General features: G+C 39.4%; 4 protein-coding genes across 8 annotated transcripts; 2 read left to right on the plus strand and 2 right to left on the minus strand.

Moving 5' to 3' along the window:
- Positions 1-598: 598 nt before the first annotated feature.
- On the plus strand, positions 599-6,647 carry gcdha (glutaryl-CoA dehydrogenase a). Of its 4 annotated transcripts, XM_079686443.1 has the most exons (13): positions 647-785; positions 1,769-1,956; positions 2,369-2,478; positions 2,680-2,712; positions 2,826-2,966; positions 3,113-3,175; positions 3,653-3,823; positions 3,916-4,045; positions 4,350-4,566; positions 4,668-4,771; positions 5,416-5,541; positions 5,656-5,816; positions 6,211-6,647. In XM_079686443.1, the coding sequence occupies exons 3-13, from the start codon at positions 2,376-2,378 to the stop codon at positions 6,282-6,284; spliced, it is 1,323 nt and encodes a 440-aa protein (XP_079542569.1). In that variant the 5' UTR covers positions 647-785; positions 1,769-1,956; positions 2,369-2,375; the 3' UTR covers positions 6,285-6,647. The 4 variants fall into 4 exon arrangements, with proteins under 4 accessions (XP_079542572.1, XP_079542569.1, XP_079542571.1 ...); XM_079686446.1 differs by lacking the exons at positions 647-785; positions 1,769-1,956 and adding an exon at positions 599-621; XM_079686445.1 differs by lacking the exons at positions 647-785; positions 1,769-1,956 and adding an exon at positions 1,547-1,668.
- Positions 6,648-6,823: 176 nt separating this feature from the next.
- On the minus strand, positions 6,824-9,056 carry syce2 (synaptonemal complex central element protein 2). 2 transcript variants are annotated; one of them, XM_079686482.1, is made up of 6 exons: positions 8,926-9,056; positions 8,772-8,805; positions 8,187-8,285; positions 7,869-7,948; positions 7,648-7,762; positions 6,824-7,466 (listed from the first exon to the last, which is right to left on the minus strand). In XM_079686482.1, the coding sequence occupies exons 3-6, from the start codon at positions 8,259-8,261 to the stop codon at positions 7,266-7,268; spliced, it is 471 nt and encodes a 156-aa protein (XP_079542608.1). In that variant the 5' UTR covers positions 8,262-8,285; positions 8,772-8,805; positions 8,926-9,056; the 3' UTR covers positions 6,824-7,265. The 2 variants fall into 2 exon arrangements, with proteins under 2 accessions (XP_079542608.1, XP_079542607.1); XM_079686481.1 differs by lacking the exon at positions 8,926-9,056 and having other exon boundaries at positions 8,772-8,914.
- A 391-nt stretch (positions 9,057-9,447) lies between these two features.
- On the plus strand, positions 9,448-11,032 carry LOC307018943 (uncharacterized protein; the record flags this gene model as incomplete). Its single annotated transcript, XM_079649466.1, has 3 exons — positions 9,448-9,638; positions 9,761-10,081; positions 10,746-11,032. The coding sequence occupies exons 2-3, from the start codon at positions 9,868-9,870 to the stop codon at positions 11,030-11,032; spliced, it is 501 nt and encodes a 166-aa protein (XP_079505592.1). The 5' UTR covers positions 9,448-9,638; positions 9,761-9,867.
- A 4,607-nt stretch (positions 11,033-15,639) lies between these two features.
- On the minus strand, positions 15,640-17,791 carry acp5a (acid phosphatase 5a, tartrate resistant). The gene is made up of 6 exons (XM_079644675.1): positions 17,742-17,791; positions 17,524-17,614; positions 17,212-17,411; positions 16,983-17,107; positions 16,129-16,474; positions 15,640-16,047 (listed from the first exon to the last, which is right to left on the minus strand). The coding sequence occupies exons 1-6, from the start codon at positions 17,742-17,744 to the stop codon at positions 15,808-15,810; spliced, it is 1,005 nt and encodes a 334-aa protein (XP_079500801.1). The 5' UTR covers positions 17,745-17,791; the 3' UTR covers positions 15,640-15,807.
- Between the last annotated feature and the right edge of the window lie 496 nt (positions 17,792-18,287).

Below are 18,287 nucleotides of genomic sequence, written 5' to 3' on the forward strand. Positions count from 1 at the left end.
CTTCGAGCCTGGCCCCCAAACTCTTCCAGCCGCTGCCTTCGCCCTCATGCCCGGCCCCCTGAGTTCGCCCGCTGTGGCCTTTGCCCCTTTTTGAACTCTGCCTTGCCCCCGGGCCGTCCGCCCGAGACCCCCATCATGAACTCTGCCTTGCCCCCGGGCCGTCCGCCCGAGAATCCCTCCATGAACTACGCCTTTCCTGGGCTGTCGATCCAGACCCGTCCTCCGGACCCACTCAACCCATCCAGTTGGAAATGTTTGACTTTGTGTAGGGACGTCTGGAATCTGTCCCTTGAAGGGGGGGGGTTATGTCAGGGTTTGAGTTTTGTGTGTCTAGTTTTGGGTTTAATTTGCTGTTCTGTTCTCCCTGTCTCATGTTTTCCTCCTTGTTTCTTGTCTGGTCCTTCTCCCTGTGTTTTCCTTCCTGTCGTTAGTTTCCCTGGTGTCTCTGATTGTCTAATTGTGTTCACCTGTTGCCCTTGTGTTTCTACCTCACCTGTCCAGCTGTTTCTTGTCCCATGATTACCCCTCTCTGTCTTTAGTCTTGTCTTTCCCTGCGTTCCCCTGTCGGTTCATTGTTTGTTTTTCCTGTTTCCCTTCATGTTGGTCACGATCCGTTTTTTGGTATGTTATCTTCCTCGTGTTACTATCCTTGCCATGTTTTTTGCTGATCGGCTTTTTTAAATAAAGCTCTCTTTTTTGTTTATAGACCTTTTAACTTTTTGTAGTCTGCTTTTGGGTCCTACCTTTCCCGAATCGTAACAACTGCATTTGAACTAGGAAACTAGGTAAATCTTCAAAGTAGTAATAATAAATAGAATGCTAAATCTAATGTTCCTATTACTGATTTCAAAGGAAAAACAACAATAAAGCGCATACGGCTGTGTATATCTATACTTTATATAATCTATAATGGACTTTTGTTTATTCTTTAATTTTTCAAATGTATTCATTTAATATGGGTGACATCTGGGCCGAGAGTTGAATAGTTAAATATTTACTTTTATGATAAGGTATAAATATTTGGTATGCTTAAAGTAAAAAATGTAAATCCTACTTACTATAATGAAAGAAAAGTATATACAAAGCTTTTGGATTTTAAATGTCATACAATATTTCTGCATACAATTCATGTGTGTATACATTACAAATATTGAAAAGGTATTAATGAAATATGTGTTTATTGCATGCCATGCCTGCCTGTGAACACCTAGTCCAAATTTGGTGACATTATTATTATTTCCAGAGATACATGCTAATGTTCAATACTATAGTTCTTTTAAACAACAATCCTCTCAACTAAAAATATGTAAGCAACGGCCAAACATGGTTTTGCTTTGTACTGCATCGCAAGGGGTATCCCAACTTTTAGGGGCCTCCTTGGCTCTACAATGCCACCTATAAAAAAAAAGATTTTCCTCACAGAAAATCCAACTAGTTACATCATAATGTGTGATTATGCTCTTTTTGCATTGACCTGTTGTCAGCTGCAGAGTCACTTACTGATGTTTAGGACAGGGCCTATGTACATTGCTTCTTATTTTACCAGCCAATGGACTGGAGGCGGTGGGCCAACACCCTCTACAAATCCCGGCCACACAGCACTGCATAAACGCCATTTTGAGTGTGGCAACACGCCTCCTGGACCTTTTAAACCGTTCGCTAAGCACGGTACAGGAAGCAGCATGAAACACTCACAACAGATAAACCTCTCCAATGTATTTAATGTCATTATTTCCCCACTGCTATTGGCTGGTTGTGGAACTTCCAGGCGTTGTTCGTGCATTGCCTCCAGAATCTCCTGCCTCACCTATCATGGAGGACACAGGACAGCAGCTCCCATGCGTCATATTACGTATCGCTGTGACGTTGCTACCGGCGAGATGTTACTTAAGCAATTTTTATAACTCACCGCTGAGAAGTCATAGGATCTCGAGAAAACTCACCGTGAGAATTAAGGTACAGTTTAGACAAATCTTTCTTACAAAAAAGTCACAGAATTGTTATTATTGCATGTAGCCTACGTTGCTCACAAAGTAACAGCATGCTAGTTTGCTGATTTAAGATTGTAAACTTTTTTAACCGTATTGTAACCAAGGATCTATTATACTCAACCATCTATTTTAAGTCTTGCATGAAGTGATATTAATGCAATAATATTAATTAATACTCAAACAGAAAGTGTGTTTATGAACCAATTAAACTCACTATAGGCTACTGTTCAGAGCTAATTAAGGACATTAAATATTATATTATGTTCTGACAATCTGGTTTTCTCTCACCTGGGAACTCAACCTACTTGAAATGTGCTTTCATTTTGAAATGTAATACCATTTTAATAAATATTTCATCTTGTTTCCACTTTATTCAGAAAACAAATGGCTCTCAGAGGTGCTGTCACCCGTCTGCTTTACAACAGCCAGAAATGTGCTGCTGTTGCTGCTTCCAGAGCCCAGGGCACAGCTGCAACAGCAATCAAAGGTACAATTATTATCATAGTTATTTTAATATATGTATATTATATTTATATATATAAGTTTAGAGTGATTGTTTTGAGACACATATCAAACTTCTTCACCTTTGTCCAAAATGAAAAGAAACTCACAGGAAGGGAAAACAGTTAAACAGTACGTTTTTAAATGTCTCTAAGGTAAGCACATTTTCATTTTCCTTCCTTTTTAGATGTTGAAGAAATCAAAAAGCCGGCGAAAGCACGTGAGTGAAGTTCTTTTTTAAAAGTCCATCCTGAACTAGATTACTTCACACAACCTGTTGTCACATGACACATTGACATAACCAGTGTGTTTATGTGTATGACCGACCCTCAGCCAAGGTGGCGTTTGACTGGCGGGACGCTCTGAATATTGAGAGTCAGCTTACAGAGGAGGAGATCATGATCCGAGACACCTTCCGTGATTACTGCCAGGAAAAGCTCATGCCCCGCATCGTCATGGCCAACAGACATGAACGTAAGCAAAGCATACAGAGGAATTTTGTTTGGTTTTTTTACTCACTTTTCGAGTTGCAACTGTTAGAATATCTAAGTTGTGCAAAAAGTGTTTGGTTTCTGATTTAATATTTGACTGTCAGTTTTTATTTTTCCAACATGCTGCAGATTTCCACCGTGAAATTGTCTCAGAGATGGGAGAGTTGGGCGTCTTAGGCCCAACTATTAAAGGTAAAATGAAACAAAGCCTCACCTTCACAATTTCGTACTACGGAATAAAAGAATTACTGAAACAAATGTTTAAATAACATTATATATCTTCCAAACATGTTTAAACTTGTAAAATATGCACCTACATTGTTATAAAACTCAACACCAATAATAGTTTTGTCCTCAGAAATGTTAAGTGTGCAAGTATACAACATTTATAATACTATTATTATACATTATATTGTGTCATGTTACTTGACACTGATTTCATGTATTCAAGCACAACATAAATGAATAATGTAAGATGTTATTACAACATCAATCAGTACATTTCATTACAATATTGGGTTTTATTATTTTTACTAAATCTTTAGGTATTTTTAAAATTAAAGGAAATTATTTCACCATTGTGTGCTTCAAGGTCTTTATATTTGTTTTCTATATGTTTGTATAAGAATTACTCATAGCTCATTACTTGGTGTTTTATTCACCCTGCAGGGTACGGCTGTGCAGGAACGAGTTATGTGGCGTATGGCTTGATAGCCAGAGAGGTGGAGAGAGTGGACAGCGCGTATCGATCGGTCATGAGTGTCCAGTCTTCCCTGGTCATGCACCCGATCTATGCTTACGGCACGGACGCCCAGAAGGAGAAGTACCTGCCCCGACTTGGTGAGAAACAAATGTTCTGCATTTGGTATGCTTGAATAAAAGGCAAAAGGACGTACTTACGATCGTGCCTCATGTTTTTATTTTCCTCGCAGCTCGTGGAGAAATCCTTGGATGCTTTGGCTTGACAGAGCCCAACCACGGCAGTGATCCCAGCAGCATGGAGACCAAGGCCAAATACAACCCCTCCAGTGGTACCTTCAGCGTCAGCGGAGCCAAGACCTGGTGGGTAGTCACATACAAGGAGCGTTGGCTTTCTTGAGTGCTATCTCAAAGCAGAATGGGAGAAATTGAAGATACAGAGTTGTTTAGAGACCAACAATGTGAAAATAACTTATACTATATGCTAGTATGTATGAAATCTTAACAAATGCTGTAAATCACACTTGTGGGTTAGCTTGTTATTTGAGGTCCAAAACGTTCAATTAAACTTTGGTCCATTCCAAGCGTCAAGCCCTTTGTGAAATACTTACATATACAGTCATGCAGTTCATGTTTTTCTCGTTCTTCACTCTTCTCTATCTGCTAGGATTACAAACTCCCCCGAGGCAGACATCGCAGTTGTGTGGGCCAAGTGTGAAGATGACAAGATTCGGGGTTTCATTCTGGAGCGTGGAATGAAGGGTTTTGCCACCCCCAAGATTGAAGGAAAGTTCTCGCTGAGGGCGTCTGCAACCGGCATGATCCTGATGGATGAGGTGGAGGTTCCCCAGGAGAACCTGCTGCCAAATGTCTCCGGTCTGGCTGTAAGTGGATGCTCTCTTAGTCCAAGTTCTCTTACATCTTTGAGATCAAGTGCTGTGTCTTAAAATCTAACATTTATTTGGATATTGACCTTTGTGATCAGGGTCCCTTTGGCTGTCTGAACAACGCTCGGTACGGCATTGCATGGGGAGCTCTGGGAGCTGCTGAATTCTGCTTCCACGCTGCCCGACAGTACACTCTGGACAGGTATATGACCTTCTGTTAACAGTTTTTGCGTTCAGTTAAGGTAAAGGGATAGTTTGGATTGTTTATAGTCTGGTTGTATGAGGTCCTTATCTATAGTTGGTGTATTACCAGTCCTGCTTTATAGGGGTCAGCCGGAAAACTTGATTTAGCCACCTTCAAAAATCAATATCAGTTGATTTGTGTACGGCCGTATTTGAAATATCTTCACCATTATGTGTAATCGGTTGCCATTGTTGAATACAAACATTAAGAGTTTTAAAGTTACACAACACAAACAAAGTAAACCAAACGAAAGGGCAGTCTGATGACAAGGTTAACCAGTGAAAATGTTACAAATAAAGTTGACAACTGATACTATTTCAAGCAAGGTTTTTTACGAGGCTAACATATGTTTTGCTGCTGCCCCTGTCCAGGGCAGTACATTGTACTCCCAACTTTAGATAAGAACCTCATTCTGCAACACTACAAATAATCACAACTATCCCTTTAAAGCCAAACGACCTAACAGACATAATAAAGTCCAACCTCAGGGAAAAAGTTTAAACATTACCATACTGTGTTTGAATCCAGTTCTCCTTCTGTCATGCCAGCCTCGTCTTTTTTTGTAATGGATTGGTTTTCATATCTTTCTTTCCTCCAATCAGAATCCAGTTCGGGGTGCCACTGGCCAGGAACCAGCTGATGCAGAAGAAAATGGCTGACATGCTGACAGAGATCACCATTGGGCTGCAGTCATGTCTGACCCTGGGAAGACTTATTGATGACAAGAAGTGAGTCTTCTCTTACTATCATTACATTGTTAGCGTCTTTTCTAGCTATGTCAGCGGTTGATGCTGTCTTCTAGAAAAAAAAGTTTGTTTTAATATGTGTTCTTATCCTAATAGAGCGGCACCAGATATGATCTCCATGCTGAAGAGGAATAGCTGTGGCAAGGCTTTGGATATTGCCAGACAAGCCAGAGACATGCTTGGAGGAAACGGCATCTCAGATGAGTACCACATAATCCGTCACGTCATGAACCTGGAAGCAGTCAACACATACGAGGGTAAGCACACACCCAGCTACATCTAGTATGCATTTTTTAAATACCGACATAAGTCATTATTGTAGTGAAAAAGATGTGAAACGTAGCTGCAATTATTTACCTCAACCACCAGAGGTCAGCAGTGCAGAGATTATGAGAGGTTGATTAAGAAATGCACTTTTTAGAACACTGTCCAATAATAAATCAAGTTTATACATAGCAAACTTTAAATAAAAAATTGAAATTAAACGATCCTGTTGTAATTTGGCAGAACTATTATTCAAAACAATGTGTATTCTCTTATCTAAAGAGGACTGAGGAAAGTTTGGAGACTACTACTCACAAGAGAAGTATTTCCTCATCTATGTGAAAACCACTTGTTGATAAAGGTTTCTCATTGTTCTTTCTTTTATAGGAACTCATGACATTCATGCTTTGATCCTGGGCAGAGCCATCACTGGACTGCAGTCGTTTTCTGTTGAAAAGTAACATGTTGAAATGGAATGATCTGGATTTATACTGTGCTTCCTGTTTCTCATTTGGCAAACCCATATAAGTAAAACATGAGGTGCACTTAATCAGGCTTACATTTGAGCTACATCCTAAATACCTCATTACATTTGTTGTTTAAAAATAGTGATAGGATCTGTCCATCACTGCCTCTGTTTGGTTAATCTTTGGTGAATATGTTAGGTCAAACTAACTAAGCATTTGCTCCAAACTGTGAGGATAAGTGTACAGTTAATATGTCTGAAATATATTTTAGGCAGTGATTAATCCTGGTGCATGTTAAGTTGCGGCAATATGAGTTTTTGTGGCAATTAAATATGTAAATAAATGGCTTTAAATTAATGGAAAGGTGTGACTGTAGCTGTGATTCAGAATGTAAAAATATCTTAATACAGACCTCTGCTCAATTGATAATTGTGTTCGGCCGTCATTTTACATTATCATGTTAGTAATTGTATGACTAAAGATCACACTATTTTAGCTGACTTATTTAAGATATGGTGCAAACTGTCAACATCTAAGAACAAAAATATTGTGGTTTATTCCGCTTGTATACTTTTTTAATTGACTCAATTCTGAAATTGAACATACATAAACATGGGTTCAGCTTTTGTTTTAGTCTTCTTTGAATGCACACATAAAAAGCAATACAATGTTTACCTGGGCATGTTTGATTAAGAAGCCATGTATGAACTGCACACCAGAAATAGGTAGACATTCACATTAGATGTTTGTGGTACTGAAAATGTAAATAATTGCAATTAATAATAATGTTCTATAAGCAAAGACACAATGTACCGTGTATTCATGGAAAAAAAAGGAAGAAAAATGAATAATCTTTTTTTCGCCAGCATTTGCAAGGCAACTTTTCAGAATACTCAACATAGTAAACCAAAGAGCACATGAACAAACTCAGAACAATTTCACAAATAATGCGGACATCGGAACAATTACTAGTTTTTAGGGCTCTGATGTCTGGCTAATAGCCAAGACCCCTCTGAGACCTGTCAGTGCATGACTGGCCTCCAGGAGCTCACTGTTGAGCTTAGTGCAGCTCTCCAGCACCTCTGACAACTCCAGCAACTTCAGCTGCATCTCATTGCTGTTCTCTTCATACACCGTGAACAAGTGCTCCTTCATCTGCTGACACATCTCTGTCACCTAGGGGATTAAATGTAAGGGAAAAAATTAAATAGAACAGCTGTGGGCAGAGTAAAGGCACTCATTCATAATTTGCCCTTTACATTCAAGCATAACGTGTATTCAGGGCCAAAGTGAAGTTCACAAAAGAGTATTTTTTAAGTTTGTATAAAGATGTAGACTAAATTATGATAAAAAATACCTTTGCGACTAACTTGTCCTGGAAGCTGTCCATCACTTTCTGGTCACTAGTGCGGCTGTTGTTAATCTTTTCCACCAGTTCCTGAACTCTCCTGCTGATGTCAGTTACTTTCGAGCTGAGAAAGATATTGAGAACAGAGAATTCATCACCCGCCTAGAGCAAGTGGACGAAACTGCTACACGAAATATCACTGGAAGTTGATGCAATGGACTGTACTAAACCTGCTATTCTGCTCTTGAATATCAGTCATGCTCAGGCTTGAGGACTTTCCTCTTGGTGACTCGTTGTCTGTGTCTTCTGTCTGTATCACCCAGGACAATGAAAAAATTACAATTATTGTATGTATTATTACAAGGTGGCTTGTTTACAGTATTTACTGTACAATAATGGTTTCATAGATCACCTAACAGTCCACATCAAATCATTTTAAAATATATTGACGAAAGTGTTTTACTTATGGAAAACTTAAGCAGTTGGGACTATTTAAAAAAAAAACGTTGTGACTCCTGGGCCTTTAGATAAATGTGATAATCGGTTACCATTAGGGAATCTTCATGTCCGCTTTTGGGAGTGGACTGTGAGGTGGATGGTAGGTCGTCAAAGTAAAAATCCATGTTGGTTTGTTTGACTCAGCAAATCTAAAATAAACAAAACAAAACACACCTGCTAAACATACACAAATAGTGTCGGTAACAAAAAGAACCTAGTATTCTGTGCAATGTAACGTTAGTAAAAGAGGATGGCTCAAGTCTAATGAACTACAGCTAACGTTAGCTAACTCACTCCTTTAGCTTAAGCATCCCCCTCTAGGCTGTTAAGTGTAATATTACCTTCACGAATACAAACCACATTATGAATATAGTTATATTAATATGATGTTACAAACTTTGCTTATAATATACTTGTCAGAAGACCGGTGCTGTTTGTTTGACGTATAAGCTTAACTAACTATCTGCACTTTTAGCTGCCACTGCTAAATGCTAATGTACTGTCCCGCTAACGTTTATCCCCTGGATTCGTTTTTATGTTTATGTTGTCAAATACATATTGAAACTAAAAATAGTAAGATACAAATATATAATACATTTATAAAGCTACAGTTTGAAAGGAGGAGATGGTCTCACCTTGTTAGCAGAGGTAGAAAGTAGCAACAGCACACTGTAAAAAGAATTTACGACATAAAGATGTAAAAAACTTTAATATTAGGAGGTTAGGATTAGGTATGAAGGTATTAGGTGCAGTGCCAAAGAAAATGGAAACAAGTAGGCTAGGCCATACCTAAACATTGTCAGGTCAGATATTTTCCACCATAGACTGTAGCTTTCCACCCAGTTCCACCAATTTGTTCACCAATTTAAGTAAACACTCTTCAGTTAAAATATGGACAGAAAACCGTATTTATCATTAATCAGAGAGGCCGTTGAGAGATTATCAGAAGTTATATAGAAAAGAGAATTCCGGAAATGGGGCATGATTTAATTTAAACCTTTCCAGTCAGGAAGTCAGAAGGATGTATTTATGACTTTAAAGAATTTAAAATGTCTTAGAAAGGATTTATTATTTACTTTTTCTTTAGTGTGTGTGTGTGTGTGTGTGTGTGTGTGTGTGTGTGTGTGTGTGTGTGTGTGTGTGTGTGTGTGGGGGGGGGGGGGGGGGGGCACTTAATCAGATTGTCGTGGATTTGGTAATCTGTGTGAGGGATGGGGATGGGATGAGAGACTGATTGATCGACTGTGATTGGAAGTGTAATCCCTGCTTCCTCTCTGTCTCCCTCTGTGTCACCGCCCACAGTGTGGATTATTTCAGTTGAGAGGAGGACACGCACTCAGCACAGAGGCACAAACCCTGCCAACAATGTCCTGATGTCTGGTGTGGAGGGACAAACTGATGGAAACAACATGATATTACTCCTTAAAATCCTCTGGATGTTGGTGAAATGACAAGCAAAAATCCATATGTGACTAATATGGAATCTGTAAAAACGTTGACAGGTGGGTAAATGTATTCACTGGTCTATTTCTATTCTTTGTTATTATATTTTGCTTTATATTTGAATCAAATATATTTATTTTATTTTTAAGTAGTAGTGTTTGACTCTGCCTCTGCATTTTAGGGAGTGACACCTGGGCAAGTGGATGAGTCAAATTGGGAACCTTTCCGCTTTGCACGTGATGAATAAACTACTTTTGTAGGAGAACTGGTATCTTATACTGTGGGAATATGGCCAACTTAAACCACACAGAAGAAGGACTTTCATTTCAGTATTTGGTTCAAAATATGAAGCCCCTGTACACTGAGTACAAGCCTCCTTCCAGGGACGTCATCCAGCTACCGAAGTCTGTCCTCTACCTCCTGGTCGCAGCACTGGTCATAGTTGCTGTGGCTTATGCCATCGTTGGTCACCTCATCAAGGACCTCATGCTGGATATAACAGGTACTCATTTCTATAAGTGGAGCTGACTCGTTTCAAACTAACATTAGTTGGATAAAAGAACTCTTGTTGATCTAATTAACAGTAAGTCATCTTGTGCTGTTTGTCCTCCTGATACATTTATACGGCTTACAATCTAGTATCAAACTGTATAAATAAATTCATGCTTAATGAAGCCAGTGATGGCAAAACTAAACCTTTTGCTTTTTGAACTTTGAGTTGCTCCACCATGTATTACAGCTTGAGTCTCAACTCACTTGTTTTTCTAGTATAAAGACAGGATCAGAAAATGTCTGAGACATCTGTTCTCCTAACTTGGCTCAATTAGCTAGTATCAGGGATTACCTGAACATTCAATCCAAAACTCTCAGTTCAATTGTTAGTTGCACATATTTTTTCAAAGCTTGGGGTTATAAGTGTATATCTTTAAAGAAGTAATTCCACACATCATCCAGTAAAGGTTCCTGACGTAGCATACAGCTATACGGTCTTTAAAAAATATATGTCTGTGATAATTTAAAGGCTCAAATAAGACCAAATTAACTTTTGTCTCTTGAGTACTTGCTCTGTGCTATCTTAACAATACAGTGAGGACTGTTTTGTAAGGATGTTGGAAGAGGTTATTATGTAATATTATTCTGAATCCTTTCTTTCTTTCTGTCCACAGATTGTTTGCTGGGCCCAGTCGAAGATGACATAAAAAAAGATGGAGAAGGGGAGGGGTATAACAGCCCTCTGCACCTACCACCTTCCCTTAACCACTCCCACCCGAATGCCTTCCACGTGTGGGACACGGATAACGTCATCATCCCCATGTCTGCCCCAAATGAGAGCCCGTTGTCCCCATCTCTAATGGCCGTTATCCCTTACATGCCTTCTTTTTTCCCCAACTCCTTCAGCAACGTCAACAGCCCGCCGTGCAATCACCAAATCCCAAAGGAGAGTGATGCGTGAGGCAGCACGAAGGATCCAGAGACGGTTTTCAGACAATCTTAGCTCCATGTTTCACCTCGGAAACACAAAGGAAATAAGTAACTGGGAAGTGCAAATGAAAATCAATGATTGTCACAAATCTAATAACATCATATGGCCGGCAGAGACTTGCAAACTATGCATTGAGACTTTTCCTGAATGGATTTCTTTCTGTCGGACTAACTGATGATGAGTCTATTTAAGACAAAAGACAAACAGAACAGTTTTTCAGGATCAGAGCCAGGGACAGTCAGTGGGATTGCTTTCACTTTTCTCGTGGATTTGTGCCAAGTCAGCATTGTGACTATTAACCTTCTCCTAACAGACACGTCTTACACCTGTTTGTATGTTTGTAGAGTTTCTACTATTGACAAACTTCAGATGGAGTTAAGTTGAGCTTGTGACTGTATTCAAGATAAAACAATCCTCATTTATAATGAATTTATATTTGGCCATGAACAGGGGGTTTGTCTTTAGTGAAAGAGCCGAAATCACGTCTTAAAGTTGCGTTATATATTTTTGGAATATCCTGTCTTATACTGTATATACCCAAAGAGACATGATGAAGAGAGCACATTACAGGAGAGCCAAGTGAGCTGCTGTGTGTCAAATAAAGCTGAGTACTAAGATAAGATCACTTGTGCGTCACTCTTATTCTGACACTTAATATATTTCTGGCCCAGGAGGATCGGATACTCCCTAATAGGGTGTAGTTTATTCAGTTAGTGGAGGTGAGTGTGGTAATATGACTGTGTGAGTCCATTTAAGGATAGGCACAGTAAGCAAAAGATTCATTCAATATAAAAAGGAAGATTTTTAAATAGTGATCATGTCTACTAATAATTTTCTATCATCTGGGTATTTGTAGTGAATGGGGTTGAAAAGTGTGACATGTATTAAATGATGGCCTTGATATGAAGTTATATGATTCAAAGAAGTCATATCTATTAAAATGCTACAGAAGTACACATACAATTGACATAAAGGCAATAACATTATATGATAAGACATTTTTAAAGACACAATTTGGGTATTGATGTAAAATACGTTTTTGATTTTGCAGATCTCAGATCTTTAAGTACAGTCAGTTTAGGTCGTAACAGCAGAAGTTATGAAGCTATATCTTTTAGCTTGTTGGCATTATTTTAAGCATTTAATAGCACATGAAGCGGCAACATCACACACACGGTAAACATCAGCATTTTCAATAATTCCCTTTGTTTGTGCCCATAACTCAAAAAGGGATTATTCTACCGTCACTGTCTCTCTCTGGACAAACATCAAGGTTAGAAAAAAACCCAGAGTGCCCTTATTCAGTGTGGGATTGAGATTAGGCAGAGACGATTAGATGAGCAGTTTAGCCTTTAATACAGCATCCTTTTATTACTTTTGAATTAGATAATCGGACAGCCGCAGCCTAATCTCAGTGGAACCATTTCTGAAGCTTACATTGTTTATTCTGCTTGTATGAGGGGTGCAAGCATGCAGTGTAAAACTAGTGAAAGAGATACAATATTTGTTTGGATTTCTGCTTCTACTTATAGTTTTTATTAGTTTTTATTAAAGTTCTCAACACCTACATCTTTAATTTAGGATATCTTTCTGAATGTGGGTTTTTCAGTTCTGACTTGGGGGAAGTTTTTCTAATCCTATTTCGTCAGAGAAGAGATCTCAGTGCTCTAAAGTCGTCACTGACCCTGCAGAGTAGCTCTTCAAGGGCTGCTGGGGGGTTAGGGTTTAAGGTGGAGCCGATAAAGAAAGAAGGTCAATCTGAGAAAGTGAGATGCCGGAAGGTTTCAGACCCTAACATCACAGTTCACAATGTTTTAATTTAATTTCTATAGTGTCTTTTCTGGCCCTGGGTATTTCTCTTGCAGGGTTCAACGCTGTGCTAGATGACCCCAGTTTTAATGTTCCACTATCTATATCCGACCTACACTATAGAATAAATAATGAGCTTTCTGATCAACGAACATCTGATAACATAACATTAACACGTAGACACATTTTTGGATTAGCTGTTATCTGGAACATGTGAGCGAAGGATTATTGCGCTGTACTCCTGGACATTGGATGACAGTTGGGGATAGCCATTTAACAAATCAACAACTGTGACCAACAAGGACTCAAAATGTGTACAGTTGTGCAGTAAAAGTGTATTGTCAGAATTCAAGAAATGTAACATTGACTAACATAATATAAAGGGTAAACGAAAAACATGGAATTAAATTAATAACATTACATTATGAGCATTGCTTCCATTCAGTTACATGCTAATTAGCAGTTGTATTAGCAGTAATCTCTATCCTGTATTCTTTTGTGCATATGTATCCAAAATTGAGCATGTTCCTCTTTGTCATTGCAGTTTGATAGGTTTCACAAGTGCTAAAATGTGGTCATAGATAGTTATTTGACCTTATACGAGCTTTTTAATTCTTAATTTCTTATGGCCAGCACTGGGTGCGTCCAATGTTTGCAAGAAGAACTCAGATTGCATAGAAGAGTATAAGATAATTGCTTTTTACTTAATTTATTATCTTAGTAAACACGTTTCAATTAGTTCATGGTTTCAATTGCTAGTTTCCATTTGTCTGCGATATGGCATTGCTTCCTAAAATTAGCAATTAATATCAAAGTTAACATGTTTTACGGATGCAACAAGCTAATCAAGCTAGCTAGCTAGCATGCACTAGCATCAGCTGACAATTCTATGTAGTTTTATAACAGGGAAGAGCAACCCTTTTCACATTGTGACTGTCATTGGAGCTGTGTTTATTACAAACAATTTGTTTTAGGGGCTTTAGTCATACATTTAAACTTTTTCTTGTAGCAAACCACACAGGGCACCTACTGGTCGCCTGTAGGTGAAAGATCAACGTTTGTATATACTTACTGTAAATCAGTCTATCTCACGTGCAATTAAGCTTTCTTTTGCTCTGCTGTCAGTATACGCAAGTCATGGTTTAGCTATCATTACTTGTCCTTTAGCCATAGGGTGGCTTAACCTCAGAGGATTTCTTTCTGGCATTGACTTAATTCTCAGTTCCAGCTCTCAGTCTGATATGGCACGACACCAGCGGACTGCAACTCATCCTGATTGGATCAGGACAACACACTTGAAGAGTCAGCAACGCTATATTCAGACTGTGGTCAAGACTAAATAAAGACAATGAAAACAAAGATTACTGCATTTAACTACATTATGCAATAAGACATCTTGGCACATCCTCGTCTGTTTGGAGATGTTTAAAGCCATTAAGCATACCATGGTCATTTACATTAACTGTAAGCGTTTCCTTTGAACTATTAAGGGCAGTAAATCTAAACAACTCAACATTGGAGAAGGGAGAACAAACAGAAACCCTACTGTTCTGCTATGCCCCCAGGTTAATGTTTTTTCATTGGTTGGCTGAGTTTATCCTGGTTGCCGTCACTTCCTGCCAATCTGCTGTCATTCGGCCTAATCCTCTGCTGGCAGGTCAGGTGGTTCTCTGTTACTGACAGAAGAACACTGACTGTGGAAGTCTTGGCCTCTTAGTACCTTCAGCAGCAGGCAATCAGGTCATGTCAGTATTTAATACACAGGCTTTTGATGGCCCATATTAAAGGCTGAGTGATGTCCCAAATACAACATTGTATTTTAATGTTTGCGTATTTAATTTAGCAAATGAAAGCAATCAAAATGTTGCCTGCACATTAAGGTGCACTGTGAGATTCTTGTATGCCTTCTGATCCCTGCGTTAGAGGGAAATATTCAGTCAAAGCCTCTTAACAGAGTGGCTTAGAAAAAGTTGTTTTGTTGTTTTAGCATGGTACCCAGTTATCTAAAAGCAAAAATGTTATGCCTACCAGTCTATACCTAAAATGTGGGAATGTTTTAGTGATGCAATTCTGTCTATTCTCAACAAATTAATTACCAGACCGAGGTATTTGACAGATTTATAACAATGATAGAGCCGCAACCTTAGAAGCAGTCAGGGAACTTTACAGATGTGTAAAGTAGGGGGCAGGGAGTGGGCATGTGGCCAATGTTCCACCCCCACTTGGCATCGCAGCTGGTGTAATCTCAAGGCAAGATTGTCTCTAGTTTGAGTCAGCACAACCCTACTAAAACATCTTATCCTTCCAGACTGTATGTTAGCAGGCAAGTTTAAGGGAATAAAGTACTTATTTTAATGGCTTGGATGTACATAACTGCAAGTTTATGGTGGCTCATAAAGAGAACAAAAGCACCTACTGTGTTACTGTCATATTTAGCTACTGTTTATGAATAGAGATGTACAAGTTTACATAAGCGCAAACTTGGAGCAGTTACCAGAGGTATACAATTGAGGTGTAATTTCTTCCTGACACATGTACCAGACCTGACAAGAAAGGGATTGAGCAGTCTTACTGTAAAAGACATTCATTCATAAAAAAAGCCTCAGAACTCTTTCAAGTCAAAACTAAAACTGCTTACTCATTCAGACCAACAGATCTGGTCTTGGTTGAATTTGCAGATGACACTAAGCACTTCTATGAACCAGTCTTCTGAACCCTTTGTCTTCATAAGAAAAGATTTCCATCTTGCAAATCCACACGCTGACAAATTCTTTACTAAACATTTTTTATTATTATTTTATATGTACAACTAGTTGATTCTCTTTTAAAATACACATTATGAATTGCATCGAAATATTAATGCCAACGATTAAAACGCAGGGTTATGAACCATTTCTGTGATTTGAAGCTACACTACTCATACTGTATGAGCTACTCTACTCAAAGTTCCTTTGGCTGAGGACCGTGCGGTAGAGAGACGTGCCTATAGCCTGAAAGAAGGTCAGGATCATCTTGTTCTTGGTGACTTCTGCATGGACGAAGCCTCCCAGAGTTGAAGCTTGGCCCGTGAAGAACTTCACCGAACCTTTGGGAACATGGTTCCAGTGGCGGATATCAGGATCCAGGAAGTTTCCAGCCCCACTAACCACATAGCCAACACCAGACTCTTCAAGATACTGTACGGGGTACAAAAAACAAGAAGGTGAATGTCAAGAAAGTCATGCAGATTAATACCAACAGAGCTTACATGAACCTACCTGCAGATTGTGGTCATGCCCGCAGAAGTAAGCAGTGGCGTTGTATTTTTTGAGGAGGGGATGGAGCCTCTGCAGCAGACACTCTGTGGGCCCGTGTTCAGACACGGACCACACGGGGTAGTGGCCAGCCAGCAACAGGAAGTCTGCCGTTGAGCGAGCCAGTCGCCCCTGTAACCACGTCAGCTGTCGGTTGGCATCCACCGCACGCAGAGGGCCGCGAGGCTTCTCGTCCATGAAGTCGTCAGAGTTGCCGCACAGCATTATGGTGTCGAGCATGATGATGGTTAGGGTCTTCCCAGTGTTGGGAATCCGGAAATTCAGCTCGTAATAGTAAGAGGGGAACCTCCTGAGAAGGTTACGGATAGCAGGATTGTGACAATAACAATAGGTTGATGAAATTATCATTTGTATGTCAATTAATAACGCTCTATTTTTATACGTTTTGAAACTTGTCATCTTGTTCGCAAACACACACACACACACACAGCAAAGAATCCAAAAATAGAAAAAAAGTTGATGAATTTATGTAAATTGGGACTTTCAATAAGAAACTCAATGTGTGCAGTACAAGTCATATCTTACACTTACTTCATAATCACATTAATTTGAGAAAGTTACCCTTAAAAAAAAAAACACCAAATAAAAAAACAGTAGTACTCGCAGCCGCAAGGCCTCCATTACTTTCATATTTCAAGTAAAGTTCACCATTAAAGGAAAAACATCATTAAAAAAAACATTGTCAAGTAATTGATATTAAAAAGGGTCATTTTGGAAGTTAAGTATTCCTTTGATTTTTTCTTTTATTAGACTAAAGGCAATTTATTTATTATATAAATGTTTAGGTTCATCCTTACCATCGATCCGATTTCTTACTGTACTCAATCTGAGCTTTGACGTTCCCTGCATGGTCATGATTGCCAGCAAGCACATACCAGGGGACTTTGAGAGACTTGGCCGTGTACACAGTCTCAAACGTGTCCTGATAGAAGATTAAGATGAGAAACAAGGTCTTTGTTTTTAATCCACTTTACACAATATTGCTTCACATTTCATTGCCCCACATTTCCAGTTTACTCAACTGACCTGAAACCGAGGAGAGTCCACGTTGTCCACACCTCTGTAGTAGAAGTTATCGCCAAGGGACAGAACAAAGTCAGCTCCCATCTGCTCTGCTACTTTACTCATCTCCCGAGCAGTAGCCTTCTGCACAGCTGTGATGTAGGGCGGATAGGGCACACCACCCCAGTCTCCCACAGCCAGGAACTTAATTGAGGTTCGGTTTTCTGTGAGGGAACAAAAAATAAACTCTTAAAAAGCCGACAGTGTGAGGAGCAACACATCCTTCTGATATAACTAACAAGAAATCATGAAAAAGCTGGGTAAAGTTATACTTACTACCAGTTGCCTCCAAGTTCTCGTAGGCAGTAGGATAGCAGCAGGCCACATGAATGGCAGCAATTAAGATGTAAACCAGTGAAAGTGCCATCTTTGAAAAAAAAAAAACACAATCAGATCAACAGTAAGCAGCCAAACCAAATGCAGCTCAAATAAGAGATTTAGACCAAAGCAGCAAAAATGAAATCAACACATGCACAAGAGGAACATCATCATACCATCTAGCCAACACTTCCTCTCTCCTTCCTACAGTACATCTCTCAACAAAAGTAGCTTGCTTTTGTGCCTTCAGGTGACCTGTGATTGGCTACAGCCTGACATGTCCAAGCTGTAGCTAATGGAAGCTAATCACAGCAGCCATGTCTGTGATGCAATGAGGGTCAAAGATCACAACTTCATGCTTGTTAAAGCATGTAATTGCACCTCTGCTTCTATTAATTAAGAAATGCTACTCCTTATGAAACACAGATTTACACACATTAACTCCATTAGTGTCAGCAGTGACATTATAAAAGCTAACTAAAGTATCTAATGCCTCATTCCTCTCATAGAAAAAAACAAACTGGCAAGGAAAACAACTTGCAGTCTGGAGAGATAATGCCAGAGACGAAGATAAAAAACACTCACAGCTGATAAGTGGTGAGCTCAGGACGAGTTGAGGAACACTTGCAGAGCTCTTCCTGCCCGTCCTTTTATCAGCATTCCCGGAGAGGAGTCGTCCCGTCCCGGGACACGGAGCAGGGCCTGATCATTACTCACCCTGA

The sequence above is a fragment of the Notothenia rossii genome (genome assembly GCF_949606895.1).
Source record: "Notothenia rossii genome assembly, chromosome: 1".
In the NCBI taxonomy this organism is placed as follows: Eukaryota; Metazoa; Chordata; class Actinopteri; order Perciformes; family Nototheniidae; genus Notothenia; species Notothenia rossii.